Genomic DNA, 15,504 nt, shown 5'->3' with positions numbered 1-15,504 from the left:
GGAGGAAGGAGCCTTCATGTGACCAAACCCAGAATGTGAAACTATGACAGAACACATAAAGGTGTAGTAACCGTTTTTAGAAAGTAGAACACTATGATTAAGAACAAGATGGAAAAAGAAAACGTGTATATGTGAGGATCAGTACAAAGCATGAAGGAGAAACTTTTTAAAAATGGAATATAACTTTGGGGGAAATTCTGCAGCTTGCTGTTAAAAGTTGCTGTGTCGAGGGGTGCCTGGGTGGCTCAGTAGGTTAAGCATCCGACTTTGGCTCAAGGTCATGATCTCACAGTTCGTGAGTTCGAGCCCCGCATGGGGCTCTGTGCTGACAGCTTAGAGCCTGGAGCCTGCTTCAAATTCTGTGTCTCCCTCCCTCTCTGCCCCTCCCCCACTAGTGTTCTGTCTCTCTCTCAAAAATAAATAAACATTAAAAAAAAAGTTGCTATGTCGGGGCACCTGGGTAGCTCAGTCAATTAAGCATGCAATTAAGCAGTTTCGGCTCAGGTCAAGATCTCACGGTTTGTGGGTTCAAGCCCCATGTTGGACTCTGTGCTGATAGCACAGAGCCTGCTTGGGATTCTCTCTCTCTCTCTCTCTCTCTCTCTCTCTCTCTCTCTCTCTCCCCCCCTCTCCTTCTCCCTCTCCCTCTCCCTCTCCCTCTCCCTCTCTCTGCTCCTTCCTGGCTCATGCGTGCTCTCTCTCAAAATAAATAAACATGTTTGTTTTTTTTTAAAGTTGCTGTCAATAATAAGTGTGCTACTGGATCTTTATGTAAAATACTAAAGAGAAACTTGATAGACATAAATTCCACAAAAATAAAACCTACATGAAAAAAATTATAAAACTTTACTGAGGGCCAAAAAGAAAGATCTCATTGAAAATGAAGAGACATCACTACCTGTATGTGGGAAGACATTTTACTATCCTAAAATTTGAAAGACTGATTTTATCATTGTACTTCATTCTGTTTTTCCACACTGAGTAAAGTACATTATTTTCCTATTTACGAATTATCTACTCTTATTTGTTTATTTATTTAGGTTGGGGGCAGGGGCAGAGAATCCCAAGCAGGCCTCATGCTGTCAGCACAGAGACCAACTCGGGGCTCTGGGGCTCTGGGGCTCTCACGACCTGAGCAGAGACCAAGTGTCTGACGCCTAATTGACCGAGCCACCCTGATGCCCCTTGAAGATGGTTTTAAGTTGGCCTTTTCATTTTGTATTTGAAGAGGTGGAGAAGGAAAGAAGGTGCGGGAGGGACTCAGGAGGGACATTTCAGACCACGGTGCCCACTGGAGTCATCTAGACCACAGCCACGTGTGCCACGCCCATGACCAATGCAATGATTCCCCACTGGTAGGTGGCCATCCATAGGGACAGAAGCCCATGGAATGGCTGTGTCCATAGGTCACCCGAACAGGCCTGGAAAATGCCAGCCTTCTACCCACGGCGTTAGTCAGGAATAGCACAGCCCCGGAGAACATGAGGAAAGCCCCTGACTAACATGAGGAAAGAGGTATATGGGAGAAGCCAGATGAGGGGGTGAGTGTGGCGGGGGTGTCTGTGTGGGGCTGGGGGTGAGAGCTGGGAGAGAGGGAAAGAGACATGAGTAGGACAGGACAGACTGGGTGGGCGACTGGGGAGGAGGGTGGGAGAGGGGGTGAGGGGACAGGTGGGGAATGAGGAAGGGGGAGATGGAGAGGGAGAGAGGAAGCAGAAGGGAGTGGGCAGCGCAGGGAGTAGCAGGGACTGTAGGTGAGGTGGGTGTGTGAGAAAGGGGAGGTGGGAGTGTGGAAGGGGGGAGGGGAAGAATGGATAGGCAGACGAGGGGCAAGGGTGTTGGAGCACAAGGCGTGAGGTGGGCAGGTGCCTTAGAGGCCTCAGGAAGATCCCGGTGCTCAGTGGTGGGGGACAGGGTAGGTGAGCCAGGCAGATGCAGGTACAAGACCCACCACTCTGGCTCAGAAGGGCTGCGGGCCCTACAAACTCAGCACCCTGTCATGGACAGGACGTTGCTGCTGGGACAGAGGAACAGGCCTTCCAACCACCCAAGCTGCATGGGCTTCAAGGCAGACCAGCTGCCCAGCAGCCACCTGGACCCACAATGCTCATCAGCCAGGTTACAGTCGCAAAGAAGAGGGGGTGCTCCCACTGCAGGGCCAAACGGAGGACCAGAAGCCAGCCGATCACCCACCAGCAAGGACCAATGCCCAGGAGTAGGGTCCTCTACAAAACCTCCTGGCCCCTCCGCCTTGTAGGCACCCCACTGGGGCTGCTTCAGAGTAAAACATTGTTTCAGCACAAGTGTCTGTAAAAGTCTACACTGAAGCTAAGAAATGGGGTTCCTTCAGGTCCCTCTACACCATGATGGAGTATCAGGCTAAGTGCCGGGCCAGGTGATATATACACCCTATGTCTCATTTTCCCCATCAATAAAATGGGGAGATTATCCTCGCCTCCCTGCCAGACAGTAGCATTATCAAAGCAGGCCACTCCTCATGCTGCATTATAGCATGTGCACCAGGGGTGGGAGCAGGAAGTGGGGCGGGGGGGGGGGGGCTTTCATTACTTTGAGAGCCTGGGACAGGAATTATGTCTTTTAAATAATTAAGATGCACTGGGAATAAGGAGATCAAGGAATTAGAATAAGATTCTATCCAAAAACAAAACAAAACAAAAAGGAAGAACAGACCTAAGATCCCGATGTGGCTACGTGCAACTTATGTGGAGAACCACTGTTCGTGGCCCTTATCATTCACAGCTAGTAACCATTTCCCAAGGATTGTCACTGCCCCTGACAGTGTCAGATTAATGGGATTCTTTCATTTGACTCCAATGGAGCCATCCTAACCCTCAGTCTTCTGTTGCTGGTATAACATGGCCGTCTGCTCACATCTTTCAAAATAAATAAACGAAACTCAGATCACTTACATTACACATGTCAACAGAATTCTAAATTAGAAACAGCATGTCTGTTTTCAGAAAAACTATAAAAATGTTCAAAGATACTAACAATAAAATTCCAAGGTCTCACCACCCTAACAAAATTGTTTTCACTTTCCAAGACGTTCAGACCCTTTCTGAAAAAGACTATGATAAAGCAGTCCAAGCGTTTGCTACTGATACTTTACAGCACGTAACTTATTCTGGTTAGAAACATAGAAAGCTTAACCAGAAACTCAAAGAAACTAATGGATTAACTTGATGTTCACCCTTGCTCTTCAAAGGGGTTCCTCAGTCCACCCCCTGGGGAGCACCCACTTGCCCGCTGTCACTGCCCTTCCTGAACAAGGACAGTCCCTCCCCACAGGTCACTTTCTCACACCTACACCTGGAGACATCTTTTCTCCCAGGTGGCTCATCAACTGAAGCTATCATCTCTTTAAAGAAATTCTTTCAATTCCTCATAATGCTTTTTAAAAAGTACTACTACCTGGGGCGTCTGGGTGGCTCGATCGGTTGAGCATCAGACTTCTGCTCAGGTCATGATCTCGCAGCTCGTGAGTTCGAGCCCCGCGTCAGGCTTTGTGCTGACAGCTCGGAGCCTGGAGCCTGCTTTGGATTCTGTGCCTCCCTCTCTCTCTGCCCCTCCCCTGCTCAAGCTTTGTCTCTGTCTCTCTCAAAAATAAATAAACATTAAAAAGTACTACTACCTGCAAGGTAGTAAGAGAACATAGTATTCCAATTTTATAAGTGCATAAAAATGGAACAACAGGGTTAGGTGACTGTCTCCAAGCCAAACTATGAGCCTAACAAGAGCAAGTGAAACTACCCTTCTCTGTGGGAGGAATCACTCCTCCCACATGGATCTTTCAGGAACTCCTAAGACCCAAGACATCTGTAGAACATACAGCAAGGGGGGGGGGGGGGGAGTGAAGCAGGCATTAATGTGGATTCAAGGCACATGGAGAATCTGGAAACAGGCCCTGCCTGTTAAACATCCATTTGTCAAAGCTCTTCGACATCACAACAACCACGCTCTGGGTTTCCTGGCTTACACAGCAGTACCACACAGCAGGCCTACAACCCACCAGCACATCTACACAAGGTCCGGGATGCACACAGCAGACTGCGACATCCCGGCTAGACAGGCTGCCCCCAAACGCAAAACTGATTCCACGTGACCCTGCCCTAATGCTTGAAAATTCAGGGTATGTTCACCAAAATCTCTTATCTTCTTGCGCCGTATGAATTTTGATCAAATGTTAACTCGTCTCACTGAATAAAGATTATGCTGGGGACAGACTTCAAATGCTGCCTTTAAGGGCCTGAAGGACTCCTGCTCCTTGCACCCTATCTCCTCCTCCAATGCCATGGTCATGCTGGCATCTTTGCCTTCAACCCTACCGTCCAAATCTTATCCCTCTAAGTAGCAACCCCTGGGCCTTGAGGGCATCTCCATTCCTTCATAGTCCCTGGTCTCATTTCTCTCAAGGAATACCTTGACCAGTTTCTTAAGAACAATGTGGGGAAAATAGAACTGTTGGAAACCAAGATTCCCAGGTCCAATCTGTTTGTGCCGTCAGAACACCTCTGACACCAAATGTGTGGATTTTTTTTTCCTCCACATTAACAACCTATTCTCCAACTCTCTGGACACTAACTGTATGGGTGTCCAACAATTCCAATTCATTCTGACACTAACAATCTAGAATTAGGACAGACCCCAGTTAGGGTCTCAATCCCACAAGACTGCCCCCACTTCAGATGGCAATCACAAGTCCCTATCCTGATGAAGTGGCTATAAAGCAAGGGCTCCTATGACCCCATACCTGGGTTTGATCATTTGCTAGAATGGCTCCCAGAATTCAGGAAAACAGTTTACTTACGTGCACTGGTTCATTATAAAGGATACAACCCAGAAACAGCCACGTGAAAGAGATGTACACGGCAAGGCAGGGTGATGGGACTGGAGCTCCCACAGCCTTCCAGTACCTCCTTGCATTCAACAACCGGGGAGTTCAACAAATCCCACTGTTCAAATTTTTGTAGCGCTCTATCTCCAGCACCCCATTCTCTTCCCGGAGGACGCTGGGTGGGGCCGGAGTGCCAACCCTCTAAGCACATGGCCGGTCCTTCTCATGACTGGCCCACCAAGGCTACCTAGGGACCCACCCTAAGTCACCTCGTTGGCATCAACTCAGGTGGGATCAAAGAGAGGCTCTCATGAATAACAAAAAACACTCCCATCGCTCAGGAAATCTCAAGGGTTTTAGGAGCTTTGTGCCAAGAATAGGAGACAAAGACCAAATATACTTTCCCCCCTACCACACCAGGCATGAGAAAATAGTCGCCATTCACTTCACAGAGGACAGTTAACATATATAGAGAGAGATCTTGAGAGATGAGTGGAAAAGAAGGATGCCTGGCTGGCTCAGTCAGGGGAGGATGAGACTCTTGATCTCAGGGTCATGAGTTCAAGCCCCATGTTGGGTGTGAAGCCTACATAAATAAATAAGCGCAAAAGAGAACCAACAACTCAATAGAAAAATGAGCAAACCCATAAACAGTTCTCAGAAATACATTTATATATATATATATATATATAAATATAAATAGTCCTTAAACATTTCAAAAGCAGCTTCATGACACAATGAAAGAAATGCAAATTAAAACAAGGAGATGCCATTTTCAGGCTGGTGACAAGTCAAACGTTTGCCAGCAGCCTCGGCTGGGGAGGCTGAGAGGAGACGGCTGCTCACAACCCCTGGTGACAGCATGCGCACATGTCTATTCACTGCAGCAGTATTTGCGACAGCAGCATTTTGGAAATAAACGCCTTCCATAGGAGACTGGTGCGTGCACACAGGAGTACTACGCAGCTGCACAACAGCACAGGGGGCGGCTGTGTGCCCCCACACGGAGCCCTTGCTCTCCAGGAAAGGGAGGCAAACAGTCTACGCAGGATACCTGCTCAGTAAAAACGGATAGCAAGGGCATGCATACACGTGGACTAAATGCTGACGTTTGTAATAAGATGGGTAAAACAAACCAGAAGTGTGCAGAAGGCTTGAGATTGCCCCCAAATCATCCAATGTTTCATGTAGTTCGACTCAGAACCATGTACATGGCTGAAATACTTTAGTAAAAAGAAGAAAGTTGGTCGCAAACCAAAGCACGACCCTAACTTGTTTCAGCATTTAAAAAAAAAATGATCACAAGTAGCTTCTGAACACAATACTCTAACTGCACATCCTCAGTAGGACATATTCTGAGGACAAAAAGAACTCCAAAGAAATCCTGAATTTCGCCAAGTTTGTTACTGGTAGTGGTACTGACGTAGCAATTCTGAAACTGTTCTGTCTGTATGGTAGTGGAGAGCTGATGACTTTTTTACTGATGCTAGAAATGAGATTTTCACAGTGGGAAAAAGGAGACCGCAATATGGAATGGGGGAAGGTAAGGAAGATAAAGTGTGCATGCTTCCCGGCTCCGTTCCCTACAAGCCCTGGGAGCAAGGACACCTCAATGGCAATATGCACAACCAGGGCCCAGGCTCTGATTCCTAAACAATATTCTCCAGTGAGAGAAAGCAGGGATCCTTGGAGAAATGGCTAATTCCAGGACTGAGGCAGGGAAAGATGAGCCCAGAACATCTGGAGATCAAGGTAGTGCTCAAAGACTCTGAGTCCACAGTGGTATTTTTTTTAAACAGGAGCGGTGAACTGATTGGTGACCCCCCAAAATATGTCCACATTCTAATCCCTAGAACCTTGACTATGACCTTACTTGGAAAAGGATGCTTTGCAGGTGTAATTAAGGATCTTGAGACCAAAAGATGACCCTAGATTATTCAGTTGGGCCCTAAATCCAGCACCATGTGTCCTCATAGGGGACCCAGGGGAGATGTGACAGCAAGAGGCGGCAACGTGACCACCCACAGAGGAAGATGGTAGGGATGCATCCACACGCCAAAACATCTGCAGCCTCAACGGAGACTTCGGAGGGAGAGGAGCCTTGTCAGCACCTCAATTTCAGACATCTGGCCTCTGAACGGTAAGAGAATAAATTTCTCTTGTTTGAAAACCACCTTGTTTGTGGCAACATTACAACAGGCACAGGAAATTACTACAGAAAGTGAGAGAAGATAGAGGGAGGCAAGTTCTTTTCAGAAGAATGCAAGTTAATAAACTCAAGAAAAGCAGGGGCGCCTGGGTGGCTCAGTCAGTTAAGCATCCGACTCTGGCTCAGGTCAGATCTAACGGTTCGTGGGTTAGAGCCTTGCATCGAGCCTCGCATCGGGCTTCTGCTCGGAGCCCGGAGCCTGCTTCAGATTCTGTGTATGTCTCTCTTTCTCTGCCCCTCCCCCGCTTGCGTGCGCGCACGCACGCTCTCTCTCTCTCTCTCTCTCTCTCTCAAAAATAAACATTAAAAAATAAAATAAAAAATAAATAAAAAATAAAATAAAAATAAACTCAAGAAAAGCAGCATTTTGGATTTCCCAGTGTGAAAACTGATCTAGGCGAGGACTGCCAATGGGCACTGAATGCACTCGCTGGACGAGAAGCCACTCTGTCTCTGAGAACCACCTCTGGGACTTTGTACCAGGAAAAGGCACCTTGCACCTTTAATATGAAGTGCGGCGATGGCCAACTCTTCCAGGCATCAAACGTGTCATCAACAGTGGGGCAACCCTGATAGAAGGCAAATCATCAAGCACGATTATAAAAATGTTCAGCTGACTTTAATTATAAGGAAGCAATCAGACAAATCACATCGCAGAATGTGAGATGTTTTACAGGACAACTGGCCTGGGCTTTTTTTTAAAGGTACATGTTATTAAAAAAAAAACAAAAAATTTAGAGACGGAACAGGCAAAAGCAACATATAAACCTTAACTGATCCTAGAGTTTAAAAAAAAAAAAGGTGGGGGAGGGTGGGGAGCACCTGGGTGGCTCAGTCTGTTAAGCATCCAACTTCAGCTCAGGTCATGACCTCATGGTTCGTGAGTTCCAGCCCCACATTGGGCTCTGTGCTGACAGCTCAGAGCCTGGAGCCTGCTTCCGATTCTGTGTCTCCCTCTCTCTCCGCCTCCCCCCATCAAAAATGAATAAACATTAAGATTTTTTTTTTTAAAGGCTATCAAAGACATTGATGGTACAACTGGGGGAAACTCAAACATGGACTGTCCACTAGACAGTATTATTTATGTTAATTTTTAGAGCGTGTAATGGTGATATTATACAGAAGATGCCTTTAGTCCTAGGAGATCTACGTGAAAGTATTTAAAGGTGGGGTAACTTTCAAATATTTCAACACAAAGATGTACACGTTAAAACAGAGAAAAAGAACAAATGTGGAAACAAAGAACAGCTGGTAAATCTAGGCAGAGGAGTATTTGCCTGTTTGCTGAATTAGTCTTTCATTAGGAATAAGAGAAAACAGGTGTGTAAATTATTAAACTAAGATGCTGAGGGCTCAAAACAACTTTGAGGTGCCCCTCCCAACCCCCAAGGAATGGATTCCCAGGGTCTCAAGGATCCTGGGAACCTGCACTTCACAAGCGCTGGCTGATCCTCATGCTCAGGTAAGTCTGGAACCAGCACCTGTACTATTTGCTTTGTCTTCCCCCCCCCCCTTTCCTCCCTGGAGGCAGCTGGCATCAGGATGCTGTCTAACTCTCTGTGTCTCCCTGGCAGCAGGCCGGTGGATGTTTACCGAATGAATTCGAGGGACAGTCCCTAGTCACGCGGGGCTGATCAGATTAAGGGCAAAGCTGTTCTAACGAAAGCCCGAATCCGACAAGTTTGCAGTCTGTTTCCATAAATGCAATGCAAACACACATAAACCGCGCTTTTATATGGTTTTCAGTGTTTCATTTCGTAGCGTTTCTCTTCAGTGGGGTGCAAGCGACAGGACTGAAGGGTGCCACGGCTACAGTGTCATTACCACAAGATCCCTGATATGCCAAAACTTAAATGAGGATGACAGGGTATCACAACTCTAGATTTCACGAGCTGAGGGTGAAAGTAATGGCTCCTGAAATCACTACAGCAGAAAGGAGACTTCTTTTTCATTCTTGTTTAAGGTCTGGGCCTGGGGGGGTGGGAAAAGGGGAACACAATGCAGCTAGAAGGCATGAGGAGGATGAGGCAAAGTCAAGAGAATACCTGGGACAGACAGTGGGGAGGCCCAGCCGCACCCGGCAGAGTCAGGAATGGTCTTGCCTTGTGCATCTGGAAATGGGGTGACAAGTCCACCGAGACAGGAGTTCTGGCTTTCAAATGTGTGCAAACAGCAGCATGACTGGCAGCTGTACTCCCCACCCGGCAGCAGATGGGCAGTCCATTCTCTGGAAGGGGGTCTCAGACTGGGGAGCCCCAGGTCCACCTGGGACGATGATCACGGTACCGCTCAGACCTGAAGTCCTGTCCCCACGGGGGCTCCAGGATGCGGGCAGCCAGGCCTCCTCGTCCAGCAGACAGCTGGCAGAGCCTGGGCACCAGGGCTCAGAGGACAGACCTACAGCACTCTCTCAAATAGGAGTGGACAACCTAGGGCCACCAGAAGGCCAACGAAAGCCTCCAAGAAGAAAAGTGGGAAGGGACTAGGAGGGAAGAGATTCTTTAGTGAGAATGAAAAATAAAACTACCATGAAAAGAATACAGCCATGCAATAAAGGCCACTGCTTTTGTTTGTTTCTGGTTTTTTTTAATCCAGAGAAAAAAGAACTCATTAATGAAAAATGATAGCAAAAATAAATTTTTAAAAAAATCATTAGAAGCTTTAAAATGTAAAGTAGGGGCACCTGGGTGGCTCAGTCGGTTAAGCAACCAACCGTGGCTCAGGTCATGATCTCATGGTCAGTGAGTTCGAGCCCTGTGTCTGTGCTGACAGCTCGGAGCCTGGAGTCTGCTTCGGATCCTGTGTCTCCCTCTCTCTGCCCTTCCCCCACTCATGCTCGCTCTCTCAAAAATAAATATTAAAAAAAATTTTTTTTAAATATATAAAGCAGAAGTTTCTAGAAAGTAGAGCAAAACTTTTAAAGAGTGGACAGGCCGCCTGGGTGGCTCAGTTGGTTAAGTATCCGACTCTTGGTTTCAGTCATGATCTCACAGTTCATGAGTTGGAGCCCTGCATCAGGCTCTGCACTGTCAATGCAGAGCCTGCTTGGGATTCTCTCTCTCCCTCTCTCTCTGCCCCTCCTCCACTTGTACTCTCTCTCTCTCTCAAAATAAGTAAACTTAAAAAAAAATTTTTTTTAAGGAGAGAAAATAGGAAATAAAAGGACTAGAGCAGGTAATACTACATCAGCGTAATAAGATTCAGAGAGAGAAAACAGAGAATGAGGAGGTGAAACAAAGAATAATTTAAGAAAATCCCAGAACTGAAAAGTAAGAGTTTCTTGGGTTGCAAGGACACAGAGGACCCAGTGCATGGGGCACAGGTGCTATGTGCACCTCCCACATCAGGGGACAGGTGCGTCAGGGCAGGCTCTGCTGAGCTGCAGCAATGAGCGAGCCCAGACCCTATGAGGCTTAAAAACGAAGATGTATTATTCAAGTTTGTGTCACTCTAAGGAAGGGGTGGGGGTAGGAGGGTGGGGGTAGGCTCTTCACTGAGCACCATCACCTTGAATGATGTCAGTTATCAACCCAGAGGGGAGGAAACATGTTTACAACTAATCGCTGGGCCCAGAACTGAAGCAGGGGACCCCCCTCGGCTCCTGGGCATGCTGACTGCGTGAGGCCACCAAGCTCTGGGAGAGAGGAAAGGCCAGGCAGCAGACAGCTGAAAACGTGTGGTCTACGATGACCCTTGTGAGCAAAAAGAAGATCCTGACACCTTCCAGAAAGAACACACAAGCCCCACAAAAGGCACTGACCTGACACAACTGGTCTACGGTAGAAGCCAGAAAGTAATGCAATAATCCCTGAAGAGTTCTGAAGGAATCTTCGTCTAGAATTCTACATCATCAATCTACCAATTAAACGTGAAGACAAGACATTTATCACATGTCTCAAAATTCTCCTCCAATGCACATTCAAGTGAAATAAGTGCGAAATAAGCAAGAGGAAGTCAGGGAATAAGACATCTGTAATGGGCAGAGCAGGTCTGAAGGCTGTGGGGGCCATTCTTCAGGAAGGTGCCCCATCAAGAGGTCCTGATGCTTCTGAACATCTTAGGGCAACTGACAAAACATGTGGAATTGAATCAGAAATAGTAGACAGAGAGGGGAAAAAAAAAAGAAAGAAAGAAAGAAAAAGAAAAAGCCATTTATTAGCTCCAGCGAAAACAAAAGTCATGCACAACACAGCTCACTAACAAGAAGAACAGCATTTAGTCATACACATATACACTAAATGCTGATCTCAAAATTACACCACATCTACATGGGGGATGGTGAACACAGGGGAAGCAGGGAGGTAAGAAAATAATCATCTTGCAAAGGATAAAGTCACTAGGTAATACCTACAAATGAAAAATCAACAAGCATATGTTTCTATGGCACAAAGATAAACACCAAAAACAATCAGCTAAGGGAAGTGCTTGCCTCCCGGCAGGGGAAAATAGTGGCAGGGACTCTGTTTTGCCTAACAAACCCTGAAGACTCTATTTGACTTTTCAAACTATGTGCATGTTAAAGAAACACTAAAGGTAATTCCAGCTGAGCCTCTACCTGGGGAGCTACCTACCTAGTAGGTTGGCAAGATTTTCAATCAGACCTCTGAGCTCTTCAGTACTCCATGGGCTGAAACGCTGAAGATAGAAGCCCTGTTCTCAAGGACTGGGAATTTTACTGAGAAGAAAACACACGCATGGGAAAGACCTTTAGTGCAGAGCAAGGTGTCATGGGCTGACTCCCCTAGGCATGGTCCAGAAGAGTTCAGATGCACGAAGGGAGACTCCGGCCCAAGTAGGCAAAAAAACAGCCCTTTGAGAAAGATCCAAGTGCAATGAGAAAGACTGGCAGAACTTGAGAGAGGAGCAGACAGTGCACTTCCAGAAAGGGAACTGGCTAGCTGTGAGGCTGTGTTAAGTGGGAGTATGGACAGTTTTTTCAAAGAGATTTCACTCTTAACAGGGAGGGCAAGATTGTCGGTAAGACTCCCTGCTGACTTACATTCTCAGTATCCTTGGACACCACCTATCAGGAGCCCCGTAACGTTTTTCCGGCCGTGTCTCAGATGTACCATCCCTGCTCATTAGTAACACTGCTCCACCCTGTTCTTGAGCCCCTCATAACTAAAATCAGATTTTATAAGCTGGCACCAGGCCTCTCCCAAGCCGGCCAGCTCTTGGCCCCTGTCTGGTCAGCCTCATCACTGTACCATTTTCACGCTCCAAAAACACTATCTTTCTTTGCATTCCTACAGCCCTTGGCTGCCACAGGACCTCTGCACATGCTGGTCCTCCTGGAACACATTCCCCCCTAAGCCTCCCTATTCTACACATCATTCAATTCTCAGCTCAAGCCTCAATTCTCACAGAAACAAATGTTCCTGATCACCCTAATTCAGGAGTCCCATGCAGGATCTCTCATGCATTCCTTTCCTTTATACCAGTTTGTAATTCAGCCCTCATCGAGGCGGTTATCTCATTCTTGGCCACCTTACCTTCTAGACCAGTGGTCCCCTGACCATAGCAACAACTTCCCAGGTGACGCTATTACAAATACACAACCCAGACCTACTCAATCAAAACCCTGAGGTGGGAGGCAAAAATCTGTGTTTTGAAAACCCTCCAGGTGATTCTGATATATTCCCCAGTTTGAGAACCACTGCTCTAGGCACCAAGATGGCACTTCCTCAGTGTCCCCCAGCACCATTCACAGTAACAGACAAGGGAAAAGACTTGGCAGGATTTCCTGGTTGAATGAATGCTGAAAAACTTCCCAGGGCTCCCTAAATCTCCCTTTATTAATTCTAATCACGATGGAGCACCTGGGTGCCTCAGTTGGTTGAGCGTCTGACTTCAGCTCAGGTCATGATCTAATGGTTCATGAGGTCCAGCCCTGCATGGGGCTCTGTGCTGACAGCTCCAGCTCAGAGCCTGGAGCCTGCTTCAGATTCTGTCTCTCCTTCTCTCTCTGCCCCTCCCCCACTCACATTCTGGCTCTCTCTCTCTCAAAAATAAAACATCAAAAAAAATTTAATTCTAAACACCTCTGTCCAACCTAGATCAACACTGAACCGTCTGCAGACCTGGGTTCTACCCCCAGCTCCCTGGCCTTTCTAGGTTCAAAACTTGGCTCTCTATAGCTTGTCATCTGTATAATCATCCATAAATGTTCCTAATTCCTCTTGGTCTAAATTTTCCCACCTCTAAAATGGGAATGACCATAGTATTTCCCAAGATTGTTGAGATAATTAAATAAGCCAATGAGACTCATGCCTGCACACATATGTAAACACTCAGCAAATTTAGGTGCTATTATTATTTCATAACAATAATTATGCAATTTTAAGTGATCTTTCCCCTGGGTCTCAGCTTTCTTGCTCAAGATTGACCACATTCACTTAAGAGCTCTTTCTCCCTTTCAAACTACTCCCATCTAACACCCAACCCGGCATGAAACTCTGCCTAGGATCCAAAAGCCCTGCTTGAGGTTTCTCTCCTCCACCTCCTGGAACAGCTGGGCTATGCTGGACAATCTGGGTCTTAATAACACATGTCCTCCTAGAGCTCAACTGAAGTCACTTTCCCAAGTCCCCTCTCATCTCGGGAACCAGATCTTGGTAATTCAACCAGTTAGCAGGTTGTTTCATTTAAGAGCATGTCTGTGCGGTCACTAGGATTCAAAGGGAGCTTACACTGTAAGCTATTTCTAGTCCAACTGCGGTCTTTGGTAAAGTATTAATAGCAACAATTATAATATATGCTCATCGAAAAGATCTTAACATAAAAGGGGGGTGGGGGTTTCTGCCTCTTAGAAAACACAGGGTCCACCACCTGCCTGCGAAGTGCCCCTCCTGCCCTGTCTCAGGCAGAGGCCGGGAGTCAGGATAGACACGAGGACCTTACATAGCAAAGCACCGCCCCGGGTCTCCGGGAGCTGCGCCTCCCCACTGGGCCGATCCGCCGCGCCCCGGGGACCCTGCGCGCCCGGACATCTGGGCGCGGCCAAGGGCCGGCGGGGATCAGCAACACTTGGCTCCCCAATAGTTAAATGCTGAGTAATTTTCCTGCGGAGCAAACAGTCGGAGCGGGGGCTCTGCCAACGGCAACAGTATTTTTATCCTACTTAACCAACACGGCGGCGCGGCCACGACTGTCCCCAGGGTGTCCCCGCGCGGCACGCTCGGGAATCGCCTGCCGGACCCTCGCCGGCTGTCGGGACGACGTGGACGGGAGTCCCACGCGTCGGGGCGGGGGGACTGGGACACCGGGCTGGGGCCTCGGCTGGCGCCTCGGCCGTGCCGGGCCCGGCAGTCCCAGAGCTCCGGGGCAAGGACCCTCCGCCGGACCGCCAGGTCTCCGCGCCGGGGCCTAAGCGCTCGAGGGTTTGCGCCCAAGTTGGCCAGCTGCTTTGCCGCAAGAGCGGAGAAGGGGAAACGGGTCCTCGCAGCCCCCGAAAAGGAGTGAAAGCAGGGAGCTTAGGTCCCGCCGGTACGCGGCGGGAGACCGGGCAGCAGGGCCACCCTGCCCACAGCCCCCCGACCCCCGGCCCCGCTGCCGCGGCGTCCGGGAATGAATGGGGCTCCCCGCCGGCCGCGGGCGCGAACTCACAGGCTACGTAGGCGAGCAGCGCGATGCCCAACAGCAGCTTCATCCTCCTGCGGTTGACGGCAGACACGAGGCGCAACAGCGCCTTGCTCACCATACCCGGGAGCCGCGCCGGTCCAGGGCCCTTGCCGCGCGGGGGCCCGCCTGCTGCACAATGCGCGGCGGCGGGGACGGCGGCGGCGGCGGCGGCGGCGGCGGCGGCAGCAGCGGCGGCGGCCGGGGAGAGCCCCGCCTCCTGCCTCCGGCCCGCGCGGTCCCGCCCCCGCGTGCCGGGTTTCCTGCTGGCGGGGCCACCGCGCATGCGCCACTCCGCCCTCGCCCCGCCTCCTCCCTCGCCCTCCCAACAGGCAGCCCCTCCGCCTGCTCTCCCCGCAGGCGCAATTGCGCCTCTGCTCAGTTTTCGAAGAATGTGGCCGCGAGCCGAAGGCGGGGCGGGCGCGGCGCATGCGCGTACCGGCGTGTTTTCCCCCTGCCGGAGTGCTGCTGGCGCGCTGTACCGAAGAGGTACGTCCCCGACCCGAGGGCGGGACCGCGGTCGCCAGTTTCCGAACCCGGCCCAGGGGGTGGCACGCTGTGGGCATTCATATGTGGCGATCAAAAGAAATATTTATGCTAAATTTGGCCATGTCTTTGAAGTTCTTTGAACGCCTCTTTCAGAAAGTTGACTAATTCTGTGGACTGTTGTGTTGACTTCGTTAGGAGCAGCAGCGAAAATTATTAATCCTCTAAACACTGCTAAAGTGAAAACCCGATGCCTTTTTTCTCTGCTGTGATCGACTGGGATGTCTTTCTTCTTAAAATATTTTGTTATTATTGTGAAAACGTAATGCTGGTGATA

The 15,504-nt window shown here is 48.9% G+C and overlaps 1 protein-coding gene across 2 annotated transcripts in view; it reads right to left on the bottom strand.

The window, feature by feature from the left end:
• UXS1 (UDP-glucuronate decarboxylase 1) overlaps positions 1 to 14,826 on the bottom strand; it is a 95,973-nt gene extending 81,147 nt beyond the window's left edge. The window contains exon 1 of one of the 2 annotated variants that reach the window (XM_030310296.1): positions 14,670 to 14,826. In XM_030310296.1, the coding sequence (XP_030166156.1) occupies positions 14,670 to 14,763 (94 nt within the window). In that variant the 5' untranslated portion in view covers positions 14,764 to 14,826. The remainder of the gene's footprint in view (positions 1 to 14,669) is intronic. The other variant, XM_030310297.1, reaches the window with a different exon arrangement.
• Positions 14,827 to 15,504: the final 678 nt, after the last annotated feature.

Source organism: Lynx canadensis, chromosome A3 (assembly GCF_007474595.2).
Source record: "Lynx canadensis isolate LIC74 chromosome A3, mLynCan4.pri.v2, whole genome shotgun sequence".
In the NCBI taxonomy this organism is placed as follows: Eukaryota; Metazoa; Chordata; class Mammalia; order Carnivora; family Felidae; genus Lynx; species Lynx canadensis.
The sequence above is the reverse complement of the archived record's forward strand: the minus strand, read 5'-3'. Positions and strand labels throughout refer to the sequence as shown.